The 26,700-nt window shown below is 41.9% G+C and overlaps 1 protein-coding gene across 27 annotated transcripts in view; it reads left to right on the forward strand.

Annotated features, from left to right (window-relative positions):
- Window positions 1-26,700, forward strand: part of ARMC3 (armadillo repeat containing 3) — a 194,200-nt gene that overhangs the window by 70,471 nt on the left and 97,029 nt on the right. For 17 of the 27 annotated variants that reach the window (XM_033931336.1, XM_033931354.1, XM_033931353.1 and 14 more), the window contains 4 exons: window positions 5,014-5,139; window positions 11,968-12,036; window positions 19,740-19,915; window positions 24,740-24,934. In XM_033931336.1, coding sequence (XP_033787227.1) covers window positions 5,014-5,139; window positions 11,968-12,036; window positions 19,740-19,915; window positions 24,740-24,934 — 566 coding nt within the window. Of the gene's footprint in view, window positions 1-5,013; window positions 5,140-11,070; window positions 11,251-11,967; window positions 12,037-19,739; window positions 19,916-24,739; window positions 24,935-26,700 lie in introns of those variants that run through there. The other 10 variants (XM_033931345.1, XM_033931358.1, XM_033931360.1 and 7 more) reach the window with 5 other exon arrangements.

Raw genomic sequence — 26,700 nt, forward strand, 5'->3', positions numbered from 1 at the left:
TCACTTTTGACAATGTGAACAACGATGTTTCTTGCTCAATTTTATCGAATCCATTCAGTATTTTAAAAGTCTCAATCATATTTCCTCGCAGTCTCCTCCTCTCAAGGGTGAACAGTCCCAGTCCTTCGAGGCGTTCTTTGTAGCTCAAATTTTCCATACCTTTTACTAGCTTCGTGGCTCGCCTCTGCACCCTTTCCAGCAGGGTTATATCCTTTTTTAGGTATGGAGACCAGTGTTGGACACAGTATTCCAAGTGTGGTCTGACCATTGCTCTGTAAAGCGGCATTATAACGGCCGCCGATCTACTCGTGATCCTCTTCTTTATCATACCTAACATTCTGTTTGCTTTCTTTGCTGCCACCGCACATTGAGCCAACGGCTTCAGGTTCCTGTCTATCAGTACCCCCAGGTCCCTTTCTTGATCGGGCCGCCGTACATTGAGCCGACGGCTTCAGGTTCCTGTCTATCAGTACCCCCAGGTCCCTTTCTTGATCGGATTTGGCCAATGTTACACCTAACATTTTATATTCATGTTCCTTATTTTTCTTGCTCAGGTGCATCATCTTGCATTTGTCTATGTTAAACCTCATCTGCCACTTTTCCGCCCATTCCTCCAGCTGGTTTAGATCCTTCTGGAGATCTTCACTTTCTTTTTGTGACCCAACTGCCCGACATAGTTTTGTGTCATCTGCAAACTTGATTATAATACTTGTTGTTTCCTCTTCAAGGTCATTTATGAAGATATTGAATAAGATGGGCCCAAGAACCGAGCCCTGGGGCACGCCGCTAGTCACCTTCTCCCATTCCAAGAATTTCCCATTTATGCTTACCCTCTGCAATCTATTCTCTAGCCATTTGCCTATCCATCTAAGTACATCCCCTTCAATTCCGTGACTTAGTAGTTTCCTTATAAGCCTTGTGTGTAGGACCTTGTCGAATGCTTTCTGGAAGTCCAAGTAAATTATATCCACCGGGTCTCCGCTGTCGATTAGTTTGTTCACCTTCTTGAAAAATTGAAGTAAATTCGTCAAACATGACCTCCCCTTCCTGAAGCCATGCTTTCTAGCTGTCATCAGGTCATGATTCTCTAGGTGTTGCACTATGCTATCCTTGATTAGTGCTTCAACCATCTTCCCAGGAACCGACGTAAGACTGGCAGGTCTATAATTGCCTGGTTCTCCTCTCAATCCTTTTTTGAAGATTGGGATGACATTCGCTATCTTCCGTTCATCTGGTATTTGCCTGGTTCTAATTGACATGTTAGCTAGGGTTTGTAATAGTTCTCCAATTTCTACCTTTAGCTCCTTTAATACTCTCGGGTGAATTCCATCCGGTCCAGGGGATTTGTCACTTTTCAGTTTGTCAATCTGATAGTATATCATGTCCAATTACACGTTCACTGAGGTGAGGCTATCCTCTATGTCACCCATTAGTACCCTTCCTGTTTCCGGCATTGTTGTTGTGTCCTCATTGGTAAAGACAGAGGCAAAGAATGAATTTAGCCTATCTGCAATTTGTTTGTCTTCTTTAATGCACCCTTTCCTTCCTTGGTCGTCAAGAGGGCCAACTGCCTCTCTTGCTGGTTTTTTCCCTTTTATATATCTGAAAAAGGGCTTGAAGTTTTTGGTTTCTTGCACTATCTTTTCCTCATAGGCTGTTTTGGCGTCTCTTACCACCTTGTGACATTTCTTCTGGTCGACCTTGTGACTAATCCAGGCCTCCGTTGTTCGTTCGCGTTTCCATTTCTTGAACGAGTCCCTCTTATCCCTTACCGCATCCTTCACCCCTTTAGTTAGCCAAGCTGGTTCTCCTTTGTTCTTTTTTCGCCTTCCTTTGGATATCTGCAGGATACTCAAGCTCAAGAGGTGGTGATTTGGCCCATGTATTGTGGCAGAAAGAACAACGGTGGATATTTACATTGAACACCCTTCATCCACATGGTTTAAACAATGAAATAGAATGGCTAGCCTTTCTTTAATTAATGATTTTGTGAAATTGATCTTTTGTATTTATACATTCACTCTGTAGTAATGAATGAAAGTTTTCAGCTCTCCCTGGCATCAAAGTACCATTATGTGATCACGTTTTTACGTCTGGGATGCCTTTGACATTTAAATTTTAACATCATCACGTCAGGACGTTAACCTACGTGAATGCTATTTAAAGTGGGAACATTGGCGGTGTCTTTTATCAGTTAGCTACAGGACATCGCCTTTGAAAGAACTGATCATCTTTTAACCTGGTACCTTCCCCATATATCTGTACTTATTTAATATGTTGCTTAGAAAGCTGTTCAAAGATAAATATATATCAGGTACCCTTTATGTTCGCAGATATGTAACATCATTACAGCCATATCATCAAGCAAGCAAGCTTATCGCAGGCAGTATCACTGGCTTTTGAAGAATTTACTTCACTTAAATACCGATTAGAATACCGATCATTGGGTCTCCTGAAGCAGTCACCAAAATGGGGCCACGTCGGGACCCCTCAGTCATGTTTAAGAAAAGTGACGTTTTTGAGTTAAGACTTGCTGTTGGCATGTTATTCTGCCGTTGATAAAGCATAAGGTTGTGAATCGGGCAACAAAGAAGAGAATCGCATTAAAAGCACAAAAGTAAGAGAATCACATTAAAAGCACAGAATAAAACAAAATATTTAAACTTTTAAAAAAACATTTAAAAATCATTATGTGCTATGGATGGTAAGCTCCATGAGGGTTTTTTTTATTCCCCATTAGAGCTTCTTATCTCTGAGCATATGAACATAAAACTAACTAAAAATTTCTTCACAAAGAATTTCACAAACACGATAAGGAGTGAGTTTCTATTTATTTTGATTCTAAAATACTAGGCACACTACATTAACATCAGGTCAGTGGCTGGCATTAATTGGCATACCTTGTGTGCCATGCTGTTGAACTCTCACAACTGTCCAAAATGCACAAGGTCTGTAAATCACCGACTTAATAATTCTTTAGTTACCACCTTAATTTAGTCCAATAGGCAACAACACCATGCTCCTCAGAGAGCCACACTAACCCAGTCAAGTATTTAGGTATACAGTGTGGTAGCCTTCCTCATAGGGGCATATATATGATGAAATTTTTTCCTTCTTTAGGACTTCCTATGTTCTTATATTATAATATTCATTTGCTTCATGAAAAATAAAGTGCTAGTGCTTAGTGATAAATATATCCTCCTAAGTTTATGAAAGTCTTAAAACATGCCACTTAACTTAGAATGGTTCTTTTAAGATCCCCACTGACGCGTTTCAAACATCTTCCTCAGGGTCGGGGACAGAACTATTCAAAAGCTTAGGAGTGCTGTTGCCTATTGGACTAAATTAAGGTGGTAACTAAAGAATTATTAAGTTGTGTGCCATGCATCATGACACACCTGTGGCCAGCGGATTCTGTACCCACGTATACACCTCCTAGGCAGTTACTTGCCATAGCACTTAGTTACTTTCTTATAGAATAGCACTTAGTGCACATATGTGATAAGTTATTGGCACCCAGACATAAGTGGTGCTTATGTCTGGGTGCCAGTTTATAGAATTGCTCTGTTCAAGTTCAGTTATAAGGGAAATTGGTTTTTTGGGTGAATTTGGGAGACGTGTTCCCCACAGTACCCCACAAGTCAAAGAATGCACTTGGCCACTCCCAAATGGTAAAGGCATCCAAAGTGGACTCTATCTCTTCCACTGGCAATGATCCTTCACTTTCTCTCATCTCACAAATATCCCGGTGGTTAATAGCCCCTACATAGATTTCTGTATTTTCACCTAAAAGCACCCCATTGGGGCAAGGGAGTCTACTCCATGACTGCCCTGCCCAATAAGTTGCTTCAAGGCTGCCTTGCTCTGCAGTGCTGATCCATCTTTAAAAATGCAGGATTAAAAGCTGTTGATACTTCTACCTGTTTCAGCTGTCTCATGATGCTTCTGATGTCATTCCCCCCCCCCCCCCCAATTTTTTGTACTACACTCAGACTTCAAATTTGGTACAATTTTCAAAATGGACCTCTTCTTCCAGAACATTTACGCCCTTTAAGAGTTGGTGGTCCTCACCCACTAATTAGATGCCTAGCTCCTTGCCTTATCAAGCTTCAAATTGGAAGCTGATAAAGCACCTCTAGTTTTTGAGTGCCATAGCTACTGCCAGTCAAATTTGACCAGTCTTGCCTGGAATTGCAGTCAGTTAGAGGGTTCCCTTTTGAGCTGTTCGATCTTATGTTATGTAGAAATTGGCTCTGGAGGAAAGCCTCATGAGTCTAGCTTCTCTTCAGTTCAGGACCGCTTGTCCCTGACAAAAAGCCTCTGGATCATTGTTCCCAAATCAAGGTAACCTTACCCAGTTATTTTATAGTTTATATTTTGTTTAGTATTAGTAAAAAATTTCCTTTATCATATCCACAGATGAAGTTATTAGATCTATTACATTGGAACGATGTATATGTTACTTACTCTTGAATGACAAACAGGTCTAAATTTAGTTATGAGTAATGTAGTAATTGCCTAAAGTACTACTGCATGTCACTATCTGGGCCTGCTGACATGTTGCTCTCATCTTTTGAAAACTCCTAAGAGAATAATGTGGGACCTATGAATTGATGCTTAGAGGCCCTGTAAAAATCTCTTCTCAAGCTCAGGTTTGTCTGGTAGCAGGAAACCCATGATGGAGGAAAAGTAAGTCCTGTGAGGGCAAGCACGAAGACCTGTCATGATGCTGAGCATTTTTGCACCTGGTTGGTTTCAGACTAAAAGAGAGGAGCCACAGAAAGAGGAAAAGATCTGGCTAGAAGTAGTCCAGGATGGGGGTGGAAAGCAGTAATGCATCCTCTGATAGTTCCTGGGCCCAGCCCAGCCTGATGATAAAATAGTAATTTTCTGTAGCTATAGAAACTTCTTCCTTTTCACAGGTGAACAAAGCTATATGATGTCTGAGTTGTAGGAAGACATGCTTATGTTTATATGCATATGGGATTTAATGATGATTTGCTTGTTGAACAGGTGATGAAAACAAATTGACTCTCCTAGCACTTGGAGCTGTGGAACCTTTAACTAAACTAATTGCACATGAAGACAGATTTGTACGCAGAAATGCCTGTGTGGCATGTGGCATTATGTCTCTAAACAGTAAGGAACTCTTGTGAATCCAAAATTTAAATATAGTTGTTACAAATATAGAAACATAGAAGCATGATGGCAGATAAAGGCCAATTCTGTTACATAAACATAGGAGTCTGTACTCTAGGTGAATATCCTCTGGCTGCGAACTGTTACAGAATTATGTCAATCACAACTTTCAGCTCCTCCTTCTTCATCGGTGGAGTATAGTGCCCTCTTCAGTTTTTCCTTCTGCAAGCAAACTGAGAAGGTGTGTTCTGATCTGCTCTGTTCGGTTTTATTATTGTGGGGTAGTTTTGTTTTTTTTTCTAATTTGATGAGGCTTAGGTGTCTAGAGATCCCCAATTTGGGGCTACTCTACCTGTGAGAGAATGCAGATTCTGCATGGGCAGTCTGCAGCTCATGGGGCAACCCCCAGGTGTACATGCTAAACCATCCTCTATGCATCTTGGAAGCTCGGAGACAGTTTCTCTGGGAGCTAGTTCATCTTCTGATGTATAAGAGGCTTTAGTGCAGGCTGTGGGGCCCCTTTGTTAGTCCCTTTGGACTTCAGGGAGCTGGCTTTGTTTTTTGCTTCCCCCCATCATGACATCATGATCTCTGGGGGGTTGAACTTAAAGTTTTGGATCATTCTGACAGGAATTGAGGCAGAAAGTCCCCTCCATTCAGTTAGGCTGCAGAGAAAGCTGACACAAGCAGGCACCAGCAGAGCACAGTGAGTACAGCTCATTATTCCCTATAGCGAAAATCGGAGGGTGGGAGGATGTCTGAAAATTTGAATTTTAGATGTTGCTGGAGTCAGAGATAGGGTTCCTCACCTCCAAAACCCTTTTCCCTGAATTTTTTAAACTTCAGGGGAGCTGTTTTTGGCGTGAATTCACTGGTGGCACCATCTTGGATTTTAAACAATCTTTTTCTAAAACCTTTGCACCAAAATCTATTGGGATGGACTCCTCAGCCTGTTCTGCCTCCATATCATGCCAGTTTTGTGCTGGATAGGCAGAGGAATGTCTGTGTACTGCGTGCCACAGGAGGCTTGGGTTAGCCTCCTCTTGAGTCCTCTATGGCTGGGGAGCTGCAGGGGGCTGAATAACTCTGAAAAAATCCTTCCTGGAGCCCCCAAACAGTAATTACATGAAATTCCTTACGAGGTTCTCACCAGTACTACACAGGTGCCTCCACTCAGATTTTATCAGGGATCCAGACAGAGATTAGGCATCTCCAGACACCAGCAGTCCTTGGGGGGTCTCACGTTAGCTCGGTCTCCAAGAAGATGCAATGATGCCAAGGCTGCAGCTGCATTCCCGCACTTTGGTGAGAGACTGTTGACATTCTGGAAGACATGGGAGCAAATTTCCTTGGACCGCTGAGTTCTAGATCTTATTCGGGAGGGTCACAAGATTGAGTTCTCTCACCCATTTCCAGATTTGTTTGTGGATTCTCTAGCCAGATGGCCAGAAAAGGAGGCTAATGGCAGAGTGACAGTGAAAAGGCTCCTAGACATTCAAGCCATAGAAACAGGTTCCTGATGAAGAATCAGGCTCTGGCAGTTACTCCATATACTTCATAGTTCCTAAAAAAGGCACCAAAGACTGAAAACCGATTCTGGACCTGAAATCTGTGAATGGGGTCCTGAAAGAACCATGCTTCCACATGGAGACGATCCTGTCTGTAATTGAGGCAGTTGTACTATGTGAATTCCTAGCCTCCTTAAATTTGAGATGGGAAGATTCCCATCTTCCCAGCCCACAGGAGATACTTGAGATTTCCATGTCCTGCAAAGGCATTTAGCTGATTCTAATAATTTATATAGAAGTGGGACGGTCTAATATGTTCTCGATGAAGAAAGAAAATAAGGTTTGGCCGATGTTTTTTTCTATGTTTTTATTACATGTAGGACTTATAATGTAATGTAAAGTGCACTGTATAATTTGGAGTATAATTGTGAATATTTACTTATAAGCTGTTTAGGATTTAAGCGGATTATACATTTTTTAAATAAAATAAATAAAATTTCCAGTGTGTGGCTCTACCCTTCAGGTTAGCAACGGCTCCACATACCTTCACCAAGGCAGAGGTAGTGCAGGCAGTATGGTAAGTTGTACATCTTCAGGATATGGGCTGGATTGTCAAGTTCAAGAAGAGTCATTTAAAGCTGACCCCCAATGCTTGGAGCATTTGGGAGTCTGCTTTGACACAGCAAAAGGCTGCGTCTTTCTTCCCAAGCCACACAAACAGAAGCTCAGGAAACAGATGTAGATCGCCTAGAGATGCAAAGCCCCACTGTGACATTATTTGGGCTCGATGGCAGCCACCCTGGAGATGGTTCCCTGAATGAGAGCATACCTGAGTCCTTTTCAGGAGTCCAACCTCTCCAGGTCATTCCCTCCAGATGCAGCTTCCCTGGTCTCTGAAAGCGAGGAACAGCTTGCACTGGTGGCTCTGAGTAGACTCCTTATCGAGAGGCATCCCACTGCAAATCCCTTCATGGGTGATCCCAACAACTGATGGCAGCCTAACACATCTCTAAATCAGAGAAAATTGTCCATAAATCATCTGGAACTGCAAGCCATTCAGCTAGCCTTAAGGTTGTTGAAGATCGAATTAGTCAGAGTGTTCTTGGACAATGCCACTGCAGTAGCATATGTGAACAGACAAGGAGGCACCAAGAGTGATCTATTATGTCTGGAGACTCAGATGTTCAGGTGGGTAGAAGCTCACCTTCAGGTGCTCTCTGCAGCCCATGTAGCAGGAATGGAAAACATTCAGGCTGACTTTCTCAGCAGGTACACATTAGACCCAGGAGAATGGTCACTGTCTCAAAGAGCATTCGATCTTATTGTGCAATGCTGGGGAAATCTGGTGATGAAGTTGTTGGCTTCAGCCAAAAGCATCAAGGCAACTTGCTTCTAAAGCTGCAGAAATAAACCAGGAATTGCAGGGTTGGATGCTTTGGTTCAACCCTGGCCGAAAAACAGACTGCTTTATGTGTTCCTGTCATGTCCCATGGTGGGCTGGGTCATTCACAGAATCATAACCCACCTGGGACTTGTGATCCTAGTAGCCCCATATTGACCTCGCTGGCCATGGTATGCGGATCTTGTACATCTCCAATTGGACAGATGCATGAAGCTACCGAATCATATGGGGCTACTCAATCAGAGTCCAATCCACATGGAAAACCTAGATCGCTTTGGTCTTATGGCATGGCTATTGAGTACTCTGCCTTAATATGTAGAGGATATTCGGAGGCAGTCATATCTACTGACCTCTAAACTAAAAAAAAACTTTGACTGTTGCAGCCTGTGTTAAGACCTGGAAGGCTGTTCAGTTCTGGTGTGCTAAAGTTGATATGGAGCCTTTCAAGGCTCCAATTCTGGTGATTCTTGACTTCGTACAGGCCAGACTAGAGAAAGGCTTGGCAGTGGCATCTTTCAAGGTACAGATGGCAGGTCTCTCATGCTTTTGAACCTGAGTGGGAAAGGGTTCACTGGTATTTCATCCAGATGTGACCAGATTTTTGAAGGGGGCGCTTAGATTGCAGCCTCCATTATGCCAGACCTTTTCGACATGAAATCTTAACATTGTCTTGAAGGGACTTTGTAAGCTTCTGTAGGAGCCCATTCAAGAGGTGTCCCTACTGGATCACATGGTGAAGACAGTGTTTCTGGTGGCAATTGTCTCAGCAAGAAGGGTCTTGGAATTGCAGGCACTTTCATGCAGAGAACCACACCTCAGGATCACGGAGGCAGGGATTGTCCTGCGCACGGTACCTTCCTTTCTACTGAAGGTTGTTTTGGCCTTTCAGGTCAACCAAGAAACCCATCTATCTATGCTTCAGTCTACGGGTTTAGCCAAGCAGGAAAAAATATTGCAAAGACTGGACGTACGGTGAATTTTACTCCATTATTTGGAACAAGCCAATGACTTTCATCTTTCCAACCATCTTTTTGTTCTAACCAGTCAGTCAAGATGTGGCAGACCAGCTTCTAAGGCATCTATTGCCAGATGAATTTGTATTGCAATCTCATCAATGTACATTGCCTGTGGCAAACAACTGCCTATTTCTCTTAAAGTTCATTCAACTAGAAGCATGGCGGCTTCTTGGGTGGAGTCTAGGGCAATGCTACCCATAGAGATCTGTAGATCAGGTACTTGGTCTCCTCTCCATACCTTTACCAGATTCTACAGAATGGACATGGCGAATCAGGTGGACGCTGCTTTTGGGTCCTGTGTCAAACAGGCAGGCTCATCTGTCCCATACTAGGCGTCTGCCACTGCTTTGGTACGTCACCTAGCATACAGACTCCTATGTTTATGTAACAGAATGGAAGATTAAGTTCTTACCTGGATAATCTTCTTTCTGTTAATACACATAGGAGTCTATGTGGTCTGCCCTGTTTGTTTCAAAGCTCCTGCTTTCTGCCTTGGATAAATCTAAAGTCCAGAGCTGGAGTTGGATATACACTCTAGGCTCTTTGACACCCCGGGGTTTGAACAACAAAATAGAATGGCAAGCTTTCCTGTAATATGTACTCCTTTCTATTTAAGTTTTGTTTCATTCATTTTCAAATTTGTTAATAGAGTAGGACAGTAAGTGTAGTTTTTTGTTGGTAGCGTTGGTATTTTGTTTTTGTTCTATCTCAATAAACGGGTCAGCTTCAGTGTAATATTTTTAAGTGCTGACATCATCACGCTATTTTTGGCGCGAAAATAGCCCTTTAAATTGTTCTCCTGGCGTTCAGTCGCCATTTGTACACCGGGAAGAAATCGGGTTTTTGATATCTTCAGAAAATTATAAACCTTATTTAGTGGTGAGTACTCCCATTCAGATAGAACCATGCACAGCTTTTTAATTGTGTGAAGTGAGTTTTTAATATGTTATACAATATGCACTTTATAGTTACTAAGCATGTTTATATTTGGTTTCAGAGTTTGTACCTCCAGTCCAACTTTATATGTTGTGTCGGTTCCCTGACGCAGATTCGAAATGTGGCACGTCGGAACCAGCTATTTTTTCAAAGATAAGTGAATGACTTCTTTGATTTTTGCTATTGCTATTAAGAATCAAGCATAGCTCTAGCAGCTAGCAACACAACAGTTTAGTATTTAAAACCTGGAGTAATCTGCATGTATTGAACACTGCAATGATTGATGGGTAAGGCGGAACACTATGCCTTCATATCTCTGAGCAGAGTTCTTAGTACAAGATTATGTATAAAGGTTCATGACTACATCTTTATGAAGTGATTTTTCAAGTAGTGTTTTTAGCCTCAGGCAGATATGTTTCTGCAGAGGCTTATCTAATGGCACTGAAGCAAGATGAAGCAATATAAAACTCAAGCACTGAAGCAAGATGAAGCAATATAAAACATAGTAACATATAACATAGTAGATGACGGCAGATAAAGACCCGAATGGTCCATCCAGTCTGCCCAACCTGATTCAATTTAAATTTTTTTTTTTTTTTTTTTTTCTTCTTAGCTATTTCTGGGCGAGAATCCAAAGCTTTACCCGGTACTGTGCTTGAGTTCCAACTGCCAAAATCTCTGTTAAGACTTACTCCAGCCCATCTACACCCTCCCAGCCATTGAAGCCCTCCCCAGCCCATCCTCCACCAAACGGCCATATACAGACACAGACCGTGCAAGTCTGCCCAGTAACTGGCCTAGTTCAATATTTAATATTATTTTCTGATTCTAAATCTTCTGTGTTCATCCCACGCTTCTTTGAACTCAGTCACAGTTTTACTCTCCACCACCTCTCTCGGGAGCGCATTCCAGGCATCCACCACCCTCTCCGTAAAGTAGAATTTCCTAACATTGCCCCTGAATCTACCACCCCTCAACCTCAAATTATGTCCTCTGGTTTTACCATTTTCCTTTCTCTGGAAAAGATTTTGTTCTACGTTAATACCCTTTAAGTATTTGAACGTCTGAATCATATCTCCCCTGTCTCTCCTTTCCTCTAGGGTATACATATTCAGGTCTTCCAGTCTCTCCTCATACGTCTTCTGGCGCAAGCCTCCTATCACTACAGCTTCAAAGAGACAGGAGTGTCTATACAGGTCTGCTCTTGACAAAGTCAGAGCCAAATGGTATTTGTGCTGGTTGCACTCAGGTAGTTGGTTGTTTTCATTCTGCCTTGTTGATGCTATGTTGTATTTGTTAATGAATTGTGTTTTCTTATACAGCAGATCAAAAGTATACGATCAGGGAGTTCCCCCTGCCTGTCCTTGATTTTTTTTTTTTAAATCCTCTTACAGAGGTTATCTCTGCTTTGGTACAAACTAAGCAGAGAGGACAGTGCCCAGTGATGCAGGGAGGCAGAGTTGAAAATGTAAGATGGTAACTTCTGCATCCCTGGTGGTTAAAGATGCATTACCCACAGGTTCAGAACTAATGTGCTTTTCTACTGGAAATATTATTGAGGTAAGAACCTAATTTTCCAATAGCCTGAGTACATTCTTCCAAACCTTACTCAGCCTCTTCCATCCCTGTGGGATTCTCAAGATCCTGAATGGTCCTACCTACAAGATTCCTACAATCCCCGTTTCTATGCAGCTTTCTAATTGAAAACTGCTTTGACACACATGAGAAAGAGGGAATGCTGAAAAATCTAATAAACATGAACAATGTACCTGGAATAAAACTGGACAGATTAAGTTTGCTTAATGGTTCTCATCTGCAATCATATTATATGTTTCTATGTTGTATCAAATTTATATAACCTCTATAGGATTTGTTTTGTTAAGATTATTTCTTTTCAAAGTATTTTCACAAATCTTTCCTATGTTTTAAAGTTTTAAAAATCTTGGGTTTTTTTCTTTGGCTCCAGGTGAAGTCAGGAAACTTTTGAGGAAGTTAAATATAATACCTTTAATGGTTGCTCGGCTGGAACCAGAGGGTAACTTAAAATATTTTTTCTTATGATATTGCTATTTTACATCAGACAGTTTAATAAGCAGTTGCCAAGACTCATGAATTGTTTATATTTAAGTACCATATGTTATAATATTATTATTTGTTGACTTGTTTAAAATTGCAGTGTAAAATTTTAACTCATTTGATTAGAATGTGGGTCTCGGTTCCAGATCCTTGTATTGTCAACTCAAGTTTTTCTGCATAAGGACAAAATGCTTGATTTGAGTTGATTTTTCAAAGGGATCTAACCAGCTAGATCACAATCTTTGAAAACTGATCAGGCTAACCAGCTAACTTTAGCTCCCTAAATTTCTCAAGATGGTTAAATTTAGCTGATCAAATTCTGGGTGACATTAACTCTGATGATGAAAGAGAAAGTTAGGAGGTATTGCTGATTTCTTTGAGGACAATCAGGGCTATTAATAAATTCTCACTCATGGGTGATGTTACTGATGGGAGCGTAGCACAAGAAGCACTATTCAGCAACTTTCTTGAAGCCTTTTCTTATCCATGCCAGACCAGTCCAGGCAAGTAGGTTATGCCTCCTTCAAGCACAAAGCTAGAGAAAAACATCTCGAAGGTGACTTCCCTTTCCTATATAGGGGGCTTGATTTGATTTTAATACTTGATATACTGCTCAAAACCGAAGTGTTAGAGCAGTTTACATTTGTAAAAGCCACCTCCATCATGCAATAAAAATGTATACAATAAACTTAAGTCCCAACATTTATGCCATAAATCTCATTGATCCTAATCCTGCATCATCAGCATATATAATCTTCTTAATTAAGACAGGGTCACAAGAATCACCCAGATCCCCAGGTTTCCTACTCAGTTAGAATAAAATTCACGTTAAAAAGCCAAGTTTTCAATAACTTTCAAAAGCTTAAATAACTGTTTACAGATTGCAGTTTACTTGGCAACTTATTCCACAAACCCAATCCAGCATAACAAAATGCCCTTTTCCTTGTTACCACTACTACTATTTCTATAGCACTGAAAGGTGTATGCAGCACTGTACATTTAACATTCAATAGATGGTCCCTGCTCAGAAGAGCTTACAATCTAATTTGGACATGCAAGGCATCTCAGAGTTGGGGGGTTTCTAGCAGAAGGAATGATACAATGGGTCTAGGTATCTGATGGTGAGTGGGAGTTAAGAGTTGAAAGCAGCTTCAAAAAAGTGGACTTTCAGTTTGGATTTGATTACTGCTAGAGACAGAGCATGTTGTATTGCTCTGGCAGCCTGTTCCAGGCATAAGACGTGGCAAGAAAGAAGGGATGGAGTCTGGAGTTGGCAGTAGAGGAGAAGGGCACAATCAACTATTAGAATACATAGAAAAAACTAACATACTACATCCAAATCAAACAGGATTCAGACAAAATCACTCTACTGAATATTCCTTGATAGGTTTGACCTCAACAATTTTGTACCACTTAGATCACCATTCCTCGGTTGTCTTGATCTCATTAGACTTATCATCTGCCTTCGATACCATCGACCATACTCTTTTAATTCATAGGCTTCAGTCCATTGGAATAACTGACCAAGTTTTAAACTGGTTCAAATCTTATTTCCATAATCGTTCATCAAATGTCTTTTTTAATAACACCACCTCCAATAGTTTTTCAGCACCGTATGGAATATCACAAGGATCAATACTTTCTCCAATACTATTTAACATTTTTCTTGCTCCACTTTTGACCTTATGTCAATCTATTGGATTTTCTGTATACGCCTACGCTGACGATATTCAGTTATTACACCCAATTGACCCTGATAGCACACAAGATATAACAATAATAAACGAGAAATTGGATCAAATTCACCATTGGTTAGATGTTAATAAGCTATCTCTAAATATTCTTAAAACCAAGGTTATGCTTTTCCCTTGGAAAGACTGTAGCAAACCGATTGTCCCGATTTCTATTAATCATACTCCTCTGTTGATTCACCAAAATATTAAGATCCTAGGTATAACATTCGACGCTAAATTATCATACCACGATCATATAAGTAATGTGGTTAAATCTACCTTTTTTAGATTGCGTCAAATTTGTTCTGTTGCAAAATTCTTATGCGCAAAATCTTTAAATATCCTAATACATTCCCTAATCATTTCCAAACTAGATTATTGCAATGCCTTGTTCATGGGCATATCCCAAAAAAAAATCAGACGCCTCCAAATCATACAGAACGCTTCCATAAAAATAATTCATAAAGCAAAGAAATTCGACCACGTCACTCCTTTACTTAAAGAATCCCACTGGCTTCCCGTTGCACATCGTATTTTATATAAAATATGTTTGCTTACGTTCAAATCAATAATGTCTCAAACCCCAGCTTTTATTTTTAGAGTTCTAATTCCTTATATAACCACAAGAACACTTAGATCTCAGGATCAACATCTATTGGCTATTCCTTCATTGAAAGTTATCAACACTAGACGGCTTACTATTTTTTCAGTAACCGCCCCACAATCCTGGAATAATCTTCCTATTTATATAAGAGAAGAAAAGAACTTAGTTAATTTCAAGACTAAGCTTAAAAGTTTCTTTTTCAATGATGCTTTTAGTTAATAAATAACTTTATATTCCTTCTTAACCTTTCATTTTCTTATTTGTGCTTTTATCCCCTCCCTATTGTTGTAATCCTGAAATATAAAATTTGATACAGAATGTAACCCTTTAAATATAGTTTTCCTAATGTTTCATGATTGTAAGTTTTTGTAATTATGTAATTTTATTTGTCTATGTAATAGCTACCCCAAGTTTTTATTCACTCGTTATTGTTTGTATATCGCCTAGAATGTAGATTAGGCGATTAATCAAATTACATAATAAACTTGAAACTTGATAAAACTTACCTGATGAATGGAGTTCATGGGGGAAAGATACTGAGGTGCTATAGAGCATGGATCTCAAAGTCCCTCCTCGAGGGCCGCAATCCAGTCAGGTTTTCAGGATTTTCCCAATGAATATGCATGAGATCTATGTGCATGCACTGCTTTCAATGCATATTCATTGGGGAAATCCTGAAAACCCGACTGGATTGCAGCCCTCAAGGAGGGACTTTGAGATCCCTGCTATAGAGTGAATGCACAAGTAAGTTAGTAAGAGGAGTTTGGAACTGTATTCAGAAACAGATGGAGAGCCAATGAAGTGACTTGAGAAGAGGGGTAATGGGAGAGTTATGCAGCAGCATTTTGAACGGATTGAAGCGGAGGGAGCTAGATGAGTGGGAGACCAGAAAGAAGTATATTGTAGTAGTCTAAGTGAGAGGTGATGAGAGTGTGGATAAGGGTTTTAGTAGAGCGCTTGGAAAAGAAAAGTTGGATTTTGGTTATTATAGAGAAGGAAGCAACAAGTTTTAGCAGATTATTGGATCTAAGTAGAGAAAGAGGAGTCTAAGATTACCCCAAGGTTGTGAGCTGACAAGACAGGAAAGAGGAGAGTGTTATCCACAGAAATAGAGAATAGCGGGAGGGGGGAGGTAGGTTTAGGAAGAAAGATAAGGAGTTTGGTTTTAGCCATACACTTCTGATTCCAAGCGTTTACAGAGAAAATCGCTGATTCCCAGCACTTTCTTCACCGTATTTTGCCTCTCCTTCAGGAACAGGCCAGGTCTCCCACCATGTTATTCGCAGTTTCACCATATTCACGAAGGTTTATAATAGAAAACCGCGAATAACATATGAAAATGTTATTCGCGGTTTTTCTGTATTTGCGGTTCTGTTAATCCCCTATCACAGAGAATGCGGAGGGAGAAGTGTATTCGGTTTTAGATGATGATTATCCAACGATGGTAATTGGAGCAAGTTCTTCTGAGATGAACGCAGCAAATGAGTTGGAGCATACAGTATGGGGCTCATAATCAAAAAAAAAAGTCTAAAAAGTGGCCTAAATGGCTACTTGGACGATCAAAAAGCCTAATCGTCCAAGTACCCATAATCAAAGATGGTTTTAGATGTATCTAATACCAGCTTAGGCCTTTCCCCTGCCTCTAAACGCACAGAGAGAAAAGAGGCATTTTTAAAGGAGGGGAAAGGGCGGGCGGTGGGCGAGAGGTGGGCTGACCTATACCTAGGCGTACAACATGTATAACCAAAGATTTTGACAGGTTGCCTAGGCTCCTTCCTGGCCGGATCATGTGTGGAGGGAGGGGGGTTGGAGATCGTCGGGGCAGGAGGGCTTGGGCTCTCCTGGCCCCATCGGACTCGGCCGGGGGGGGGGGGTTGGAGATCACGGGGCAAGAGAGCTTGGGCTTCCTCTTGCCCCGATTTTGTTGGGGGGGGGGTCACGGTTCAACAGGGCTGGAGGCCTTGTGCTCCCTTCTGCCCAGATCGTTGTAGGAGGGGGGGGGTATTCTGTAACTGGTGTTGTTTTTGACAGACACTGGTTACAGAATCCAGCTTTTAGGCGATTGGATGTTTGGGGCTTAGGCTTTTTTTAGGTTGATTATATGGTATAAGTTTAGACGTAGTGGTGGTCTGGGCGTTTAAACAGCTGAACATAGAGGCAGGCCATTATTAAAAAAAACCTCCTTTTGGATGTTTTGTTTTGAAAATGGACATTTTCCTTGCTTCTACTTTCAACGTTTAAGGCCTTAGGCCAAAAGGGGACTTAGACGTTTTTTTTATTATGTCCTTCTATATATTTTTGGTTTTCTATTGATAGAAACATAGAAACATGATGGCAGATAAAGGCCAAATAGCCCATCTAGTCTGCCCATTTGCAGTAATCATTATCTCTTTCTCTCTCCGAGAGATCCCATGTGCCTATCCCAGGCCCTTTTGAATTCAGACGTTTAAGGCCTTAGGCCAAAAGGGGACTTAGACGTTTTTTTTATTATGTCCTTCTATATATTTTTGGTTTTCTATTGATAGAAACATAGAAACATGATGGCAGATAAAGGCCAAATAGCCCATCTAGTCTGCCCATTTGCAGTAATCATTATCTCTTTCTCTCTCCGAGAGATCCCATGTGCCTATCCCAGGCCCTTTTGAATTCAGACACAGTCTCTGTCTCCACCACCTCTTCTGAAAGACTGTTCCATGCATCTACCACACTTTCTGTAAAAAAGTATTTCCTTAGATTACTTCAGAGCCTATCGTCTCTTAACTTCATCCTATGCCCTCTCGTTGCACAGTTTCCTTTCAAATTAAAGAGACTCAACTCATGTGCATTTACATTACGTAGGTATTTAAACGTCTCTGCATATCTCCCTTCTTCCGCCTTTCCTCCAAAGTATACAGATTGAGATCTTTAAGTCTTTCCCCATATGCCTTATGATGAAGACCACATACCATTTTAGTAGCCTTCCTCTGGACCGACTCCATCCTTTTTATATCTTTTTTGAAGGTGCAGCCTTCTAAATGAGGTCTCACCAGAGTCTTATACAGGGGCATCAATACCTCCTTTTTCCTACAGGCCATACCTCTCCCTAGGCAATCTAGCATCCTTCTAGCTTTTGCTGTCACCTTTTCAACCTGTTTGGCTACCTTAAGATCATCACACACAATCACACCCACAGCAGTCTCTAAGATATCAATTCCAGAAGGAATAAAGAAGATAATCACCTTCAACCACATCAACAAAACTTGGTGAATCCCTGAGAGCTGCCTAATCCACTTAATTAGGCAGATTAGACTCTGTTTTCCAGGATATACTGGTAGACCAGTGCCCTTGACTCTGTTGCACTTCTTTTCTAAGTTCCTCAGTGAGAATATATTCAATTCTACACCTTAGGTGTAGTTGAGCTATCATGGCTTCTTCCCACTGGGTATATTCTACTAATCTGGACTGGTCTAGCATAGATGATAAGGAAGGGGAAATTTGGACTTGGAATGATATGAAAGTCCCCCTGCCCAACCCTCATTTTTCCTATTATTGTGTATTTGTCACACTGAATGGTTTCTGATCTTTAAATAAAATGCAATACTGTATGTGCAAAGGGAACCTGAGTAAACACAACAGTTTTAAAATCATTCCGTCCTGTATTTAATGAGTACCGTATGACTGCCAGTAGACATCATGGCACCTATTCTGAGGCTGGAACTGTGATGAGCAGGATTAAGTGGGCATTGCTTTTACCCTAAGGATCTGCTAGACCACCAGAGCTATTAAAGGAGAGGGCCTACAGGGGGTGGGGGCATGGCGGGTCCAATTGGGCCCTCTTCTTGTCAGGGGGTATGGGGATTGGGTTTGGAGGGAGGTCACCAGAAACCCTTCAGGCCACTACCTTGAAGTTATCTGGTCACCCAGCCAATATTCAGTTCTGGTGCTTGGATAGCTAACTGGGCAAACATAAAACTGCTTTTTATGTGGGTGCTGGCATTAAATATTGCCTGGGACCCACCTCAGCTCTACCCTCCATAATGCTCTTCTCCTGCCCAGTTTCAAGTTTGTCTGGTTAGTGCTGATATTCAGAGGCACTGCCCCAATTAAGTGCCACTGAATATCGTTGACTGGCCTGTTGAACATGATTTAATCAGGCAAGAGCCTCTCTTACACCAGGCTTTGTTGATTACATCAGGGAGTCCAGAAAGATGGGCTGGTAGTTTGGAACAAACATTTCAGGTCTATCCTAAGGGCTCAGTGAAGGTGTAGAGGATGCTTAAGATTCTTATATTGGAAGGCAATCCAGATTACCATGTTTTAGTGGGTCCTAGAAATTATCAGAGAAGGTTATGCCTTGGAGGTTTCCTTTCCTCTGCTGGATGCTTTCCTAGGGTCTTCCTGCCCCCTCCTGATTTAAGGGTGGTGACACTAAGACAGACTGAGTAGAAACTGGTGTAGCTCCAGGCTGTGGTACCCATGCCACATGAATAGCACAGTCAGGGATGCTGTTCCATTTATTTCATAGTTCCCAAAAAGAAGAGTGCCTTTTGTCCTATCCTAGCACTGAAAGTTCCCTAGTTCTTCATGGAAACCCTGCTGTTGGTCATTGTTGCAATCAGACAGGGAGAATTCTTGATTTGGCTGGATCTAACAGAGGTCTTATCTGCATATCTTCATTTGGTGGGTGACTGCCCTTTGGACATTTTCCAAAGTGATGGTAGTAGCGACAGAGAATTACAAAATAACAATGGAAACAATTATTATATCCACATTAGTTCCCCCCAAATTGCTTAAATAAGTTAAGTCTTTAACATTTTCCTATAATGATCATAAGATACAGACGCTCGTATTATAGGCCTAGTTTTCTCTCCCAATTAGCAGCCTGAGAGAGTGCAGTCTTCAGTGATACTTCGGTGGATAAATGGAGGTTTATGCCAGTAAACCTCCATATTCAAAATTATCCTGTTCAAGCTCTACATAGCATAGGTAATGTTTCCCATATGGAAAATATTCAGGGCTGGGTCAGGTTACTGGAAGTATGTACAGAGATTCATTTTGAAATCTTCATACCCATTTCTTTCTTATTTGCAATGCAGACCTTTGTACCTGCAAAGCATATGGGGAAAAAATTTCCCTTGTGGCTCCCACAGCCAGACAGTTCTTGAAAAAGAACTATATGCTGTGTGGCAGGCCCACAGGTACCAATTATTTGTGGTCCTTTAAGCTCTACTAGTGTGCTGAAAATTGTTCTCCAAGTGTCCCTGTATAGCACTGTGTACATTTGGTATATGCTATGAAATCAAGATAATATGTAGATTATATTTGTGCTACATTTTTACCTTACAGAAGATACAGTCGTTCATGAGTTTGCATCTCTTTTTCTGTCATCTATGGCTATTGAGTATACTAGCAAGATACAAATACTTGAGCATGGTGGAATAGAACAAATTCTCCGACTGTTATCTAGTCTTGATCCTGATGTTCAGAAGAACTGTGTTGAAAGCCTTAATCTCCTGGTACAGGTAAAAAAAAATTCTGAATATTCTTTAAAAAAAAAAAATTAACAAACTCCAATATACAATAAAGAATCCTGCATCATTTTATTTTATTTATTTATCATAGTTAGTTAGTTTTATATCCCATCCTCTCCAAAGAGCTCAGAACGGATTACAGGTTAGCATTCACAGTGTTACAATATAACATTACATAGAGTTTCAGTTTATATTCGAAGGGTTACAATATACGTTACATAGGGTTACAGTTTTACAGTCAAGGAGTGCAGTTTGATAAATCTATCTAATAGTACAATCTAATCATATATTTTACCCTTGTTCCAGCATAGTCACCACATTCTGTTACTGATGTGCATTCATTTAGACCAGTGTTTCTCAACCTTTCCAAGCCAAGTACCCCCTAAGCCTAACAAATACCAACTGAGTACCCCTGCCCAAGCGCCATCCCAGACCCGCCCAAACTTCGCCCCTGACTCCACCCCCAAAATAATAGTACTAATTGTAATGCAATTTCTTCTATCCATTTTTCATATACACACAATGTAATATTCTTAATACATAATGGTAACCACAAAATTAAAAAAACACAAAGCACATTGTACACAGAGAAAATGTTAATTATAATTTATGTTGGGGGGGGGTTCAGAGAGGTCAAGGCAGATGACTTTAAAATATGCAATGTCACCTCAGTAACAACTATAGAAAAATAGACAAATATAGTGCAAAATATAGACAGCAGATATAAATTCTCAAAACTAACACATTTTGATTACTAAATTGAAAATAAAATTATTTTTCCTACCTTTGTTGTCTGGTGATTTCATGAGTCTCTGGTTGCACTTCCTTCTGACTGTGCATCCAATATTTTTTTTTCTTTCTTTCTGCCTCCTACATTCTTCCTCTCCTCCAGACCTCAGTCCAACTTTTCTTCCTCTCTCATCTCCCAAATTATATGCAGCATTTTTCACCATTGCCCACTAGCCCCATGTCCATTTCTCCTTCTATCACCCCTCTCCAACACCTTTCCATATGTCTCTCTCCATCACTATGCCCAACATTTCCTCCCCTTGCATCCCTTTTCGTCTGTCCCTCTAGTCCCTCTCCACCACCATATCCAACATTTCTCCCTCTCATCCTTCTATTCCCCATGCATCTCTACCTCACTCCTCTCTCTCCATGTCCAATTTTCCTTTGTTCCTTTCCCCATGTGCACCATCTCTCCCTCACACACTCATGCTCAACAATTCTCCCTTTCTATTTCTTCCCCACTTATGTCCCAAGTTAGTGCCCCCTTCCTCTCTCCATTCTGTGTCCAATGTTCATGCCCCTCTTTCTTCCTCTATTGATTTCTTGCCCCCTCTCCCTCACTGCCCTCCAGACTTTTCCCAACCCCCTTCCTCCCTGCCCCGAAGCCGACCTGTGCCAAAGCCTGCTTGCCCCCGCTGAAGCCACTGCTGATTCCTCCCTGCCACCTGCCACTCTCTTTCCACCCCCACCCCAACGTTCCTCTCTCCATTCTGTGTCCAATGTTCATGCCCCCTTCCTCTGTTGAGTTTGTTACCCCTCCCCACCTTCCAGCCTTTGTCCCACCCTCTTCCTCCAAAGAAGCCTACCCATGCCAAAGCCTGTCTGCCTTCGCTGAAGGCGCCACCGATTCTTCCCTGCCACCCAACACACTCCATCCACCACCCCCCGCCGCCACCACTGCTGCCACTCAACATGCTCCATCCATCCATTCCCTGCAACTCTGTGCACGGATGGGCCAGTAGCATGCAGCGATTGCATATGGCCGGCCCACAAGCCTTCCCAACTGCCCTAAGGCATGCATTTGGAGACACACATAGTAAGTGATGCGATAGTTCACTCTAGCAAAATTCCTAGCCTTGCTGGATGTGACGGAGGTGTACTTACATATTCCCATTTTCCCAGAACACAAAGTTTCTCAGGTTTCATGTTCTAGAAAGGCATTTCCAGTTCTCGGCACTCTCTTTCGGAGTGGCCACAGTGCCTCAGACTTTTACAAAGGTGATGGTGGTTGCTGCAGCACACCTGTGCAAGGCAGGGATCCTGGTTCATCCATACTTGAACAATTGGCTGATCGGAGCTCCGTCTGAAGTCAAAGGTCATCAGGTAGTGGCACTGGTGGTCCAGCTCCTTTAGGATCATCAGTTTCTGGACTAGTCATCTAGACATGGTCCAATCCCTGGAGTATGTGGGCATTCTGTTTGACATGGCAGAGGCCCATGTTTTCCTTCCGGATGCACGCAAGTTGAAGCTCAGACACCAGATTTCGAAGATACTAGCTATGCCATCTCCTACAGTGTGGCACTGTTTTTAGGTGGTAGAGAATGGCACGGTGAGAAAATTCATCACCGTTCCCATCCCCGTGGATAACTGAGGGAAACAGTACCATGTCATTCTTTAGTGCCTATCTTAACCTCAGTCCTTCTACACCAACATTCTTCTATGCAAGGCTTGAGGGTCAGTGATTGGGCCCATTTATACTCTAATTCTTCCCTCTCTCCTTAAAGAATTACACGGAGATGGTTTCCCGTGGTTATCCATGGGGATGGGAATGGTGACAAATTTTGTCACCGTGTCATTCTTTAGCTGGGATCCATGGTGGTGCCTTTGGTGAAAGCTCGTCTACACCCTCTCCAGAGTGCTCTTCTGTCCCACTGATCTCTAGAAATAGATCCACTCCAGAGGCTGTTACCGTGGACCGTGGAAGTGCTTCATAGTCTGCACTGGTGGATCCAGGCAGAGACGCTGGCTAACTGCTTCCCTCTCCACATTCCCTCATGGATGCCAGCCTGTAAGGCTTAAGCAGGGTTTTGTGAGGGTCACCCAGTGCAGGGTTGCTGGTTTATCTCTCAGAGATAATAATCCATCAACAGATTGAAACTGGCTTTTGAAGAGATCTTACAAGGCAAATCAGTCAGGTTTTTCTTAGTACTACAATAGTGACATATGTCAACAGACAGGGAGGTACCAAGAATGCCAGTTGAAAATGGAGGCTCAAGTGCTGTTCTGCTGAGCTGAAACCCACCTAAAAGCCATCTTGGTGGCACATGTAGGTAGCAGTAGTAAATAACGTGCAAGCTGACTTTCTCACTCACCAGACTCTGGATCTGGGGAAGTGATCTGTATCCCAGAGTGCTTTTAAGATTGTGTAGTGCTGGGGAAGGCCAACAATTGATCTGATGGCATCAGCAGACAGCAAGAAGGTTGCTTGTTTACAGTCAGAAAGAGCTGGTGTGGACACTCCAGTCCAGCCTTAGCCAACAGTTTAGGGGGTGAAGAACTTATGTGCATGATGGAAGAGTGGGACTTGGGTGTGATTGTATGTGATGATCTTAAGGTGGCCAAACAAGTTGAAAAGGTGCTGGCGAAAGCTAGAAGGATGCTAGGTTGCATAGGGAGAGGTACGGCCAGTAGGAAGAAGGAGGTATTGATGCCTCTGTATAAGACTCTGAGACCTCATTTAGAATATTGTGTACAATTCTGGAGGCCGCACCTTCAAAAAGATATTAAAAGGATGGAGTCGGTCCAGAGGAAGGCTACTAAAATGATATGTGATCTTCACATATATACAATATACAATCATAAGGCATATGGTGACAGACTTAAAGATCTCAATCTGTATACTTCGGAGGAAAGGCAGGAGAGGGGAGATATGATAGAGACATTTAAATAAATTACTGCAGCAAAAAAAATGTTGCAAAAATGTTATAAGCCAAGTGGTGGAACTATCCGTTGAAAAACCATTTAAGTAAAGTGGAGAAAAAAGCCTCAACTAATTTTATATGCAGACGGTAACCCAATGAGTTTTTTAGCCGTTCTTACTCTGTATCGTAGGCAAAAAAAACTCCACTACTTCTCTAAATGAAATCTTTCAAAATATGAAAATATTTCACCACTGTGCACAGGGAACAGGAAAAAGAGCCTTCAGGAAGGTAACACTTATTTTCACAGCTGTTGATGTAAGCCAGGATTGCGATCCAAAGATGCAACGATCTTACTGCAGTCACATTTCCGACATTAAAATGAGGACAAGGAACCGATGTTGTTTGGTAGTGTCTGGGCAGACACTACCAAACAAGGAGAAGTCTCCCTTATTTGGCAGAGTGACCTCACACAGTGTGTCCCTGGATGCACCATGCAGGGTCAGTCACCACCATGTTCCTCTGGGGGGGTGGGGGGTGCTGGCAGACATCAGAAAAACTTTTTTAATGGCTATTGTGTGTAGGGGGAGGTATCAGGACAGGGGTAAAAAGGGAGGCTGCAAGACTACCAGGGCATTTTGGTTTTATGATATGGGATGTTTGGGTGAGAATCAGATCAGTTTGATATTTTGGGGGGCAGAGGGAAGCGGGTGTGGAGACAATGCAAGACTGGAGACTTCTGAAAAATAGTCCTTTTCCTGTTGGTGCATAAGGCAAAAAGTGGGACATTTTGCAATGAGCTGCAGATTATTGCCACAATTTTAACATAGCAGTAATTTGCATGTTCATTGATTACTGCATCTTTGCAGCAATTTTTTTTACAAAAGGTTCATGTTAGAAGCCATGTGGTCATCTGTAAAGCGTAGCTTTCTGAACTAGCCCCTCTATTATTTAAGCTCAGTAAAACTATGCTGTTTCCTCACTGATCTGATGAAGAACAGATAACACCTAAAAACTAGTGACATGTATTTATTAATTTAGTCCAATATAAAAGTGTCAGTTACAGTTTGTTGACCTTTATTTCTTCATGGAAAACAGATTGCAGTCTAATGGTATTTTACTTTTTCTCAATCACTTATATTGTTTGGAAATTTTTCTTCTTTTCCAGGATTTTCAGAGTCGTGCTGCAGTTTGTGAATTAAATGGAATATTCCCCTTATTAGAGTTGCTTAAATCTGAATATCCAGTCATTCAGTCACTGGGACTCAAAACATTAGCCACACTTACTAGTAATGTGGAATGCAGGGTAAAACTGAAAGAATATAATGCACTAGACAATCTTGTGGAGATTTTGGAAACAAAGGTAAAGTGTGAATTTTATTACCCTATGTGATTTACAAATAAGAACACAAAATACATGATATAAATATAGTCCTTCCTTTTTAAGTTACATTATATATTACATTACATTAGTGATTTCTATTCCGCCAATGCCTTGCGGTTCAAGGCGGATTACATCAAAGTTATCAAGAATTACATTAAAAGTTTGCAGGAACAGCATAAGCGATGTCATAATATTTACTTAAGAAGTACCAAAGAGTTGTTGAGATCTCAAGGTGATAAATGTTGGGTAATAAGAATTACCAAAGAGAAGTCATGACCTTAAGGTGATAAGTATTGGGTAAATTAGAAGCATTTTAGACTTTGTTGGGTAGTTAGAAGCACATTAGAGAGTATTACAAAAAATATATACAAGAAAAGCAGAATCAAGCCAAAACTCGGCGATGAACAATGCAATGCAATACAAGCAACCGCACCATCTTGTATGCACTGTGTTACTCTGGTTGACCTCAATAAACATGATATAAAAAAAAAGAGAGGGTATAGAGAGGGTTGGGGGGGACTGGGTAGGGACTGGTCGTGCTAGATGGGTTTTATGTATTTTTTGAAGACTACGGTTTTAATATCTTTCTTGAAGGTTTTGTAGTTTGTGGTCAATGATAACGGAGTGGTGATTTGTCTGTCTAGTTTAGCTGCTTTGGAGGCTATTAGGTTGTCATATAGTTTTTTTCGTTTGACATTTTTGGATAATGGGTGTGTAAATAGTGAATGGGTTCTCCTGTGCCTGGTCTTTCAATATACCTGGTGCAAGGGATCTATGTATTGATAATATTGAGTTTCCATTAGAGTGCACTTTAAACATGTTGAGGGTTATTTTTGCCAGATATTGCCCAGAATCTACCCTGTTACCCACACTGAACGCAAGAGGCAAGTATGGAATGCAAATGTTGTAATATAATGCAACAAAGGGGTTTGCAAAAGGGTGAGCCACTTTGGTGATGATATGTTGCCTCATGTCATTCTGGTTCTTCAGCCTTATTCTTGGCCATGACATCACCTGGAAATGGATGCTAACAATGATAACATCCACTAAGGCAGTGGCGTACCAATGGGGGGGAGGTCCGCCCCAGGTGCACGCCCCAAGGGGGTGCACAGCCGACCACCCTCCCTATTCTGCCGCTGCTGCTTTCCTTAACCAGCAGCAGTGGCAGTAAACAGGGGTGTCCATGGGTGCTCCCTCCGGTGGTTGTTCAACGTCTGGCAGGCTCCTCGCGTGATCTGCGGCTCCCTGGAGCCCAAAGTTGATTAGCAGTAGGTGAGATCCCCTCCCCACCGCAAAACGGAATTGGACCTGGTGTAATATGCCCAATTCTCAATCTCTGCTGTAGCGCACTTCCCCCTCGTGCCTCAGTCTCCCACCTCCCCTTGGCTCCTGGATTGGTCTCTCTTCGGTCGCTGTCCAATAGCGAGGCTTCCTGCGGGTTCCACCTCCAGTCCAATAACGTGCTGCTGACACCTTTCAGCAACAACAACGATTGCTGCGGTGGTGGCCCGGGTCCTGCTGCGGGAAAGGCTGCGGCTTGGACCGGAGACACAAAGGCGGGCGGTGGCCCACTTCACTTTCTACCCAGACCTGGAGCCCAGCGAGTTCGGTGAGGAGAGGTGGCAGGGTGGATGGAAAGCAGACGGGCACCGAGCTGAAAGGAGGGTAGAGGGGGAAAAAGTCACACCAAATCCCTTTCTTGGTTTGGATCAGATACACAAAGCCTCCCATGCTGGGAACGTTGC

The sequence above is a fragment of the Geotrypetes seraphini genome, chromosome 2 (genome assembly GCF_902459505.1).
Source record: "Geotrypetes seraphini chromosome 2, aGeoSer1.1, whole genome shotgun sequence".
In the NCBI taxonomy this organism is placed as follows: Eukaryota; Metazoa; Chordata; class Amphibia; order Gymnophiona; family Dermophiidae; genus Geotrypetes; species Geotrypetes seraphini.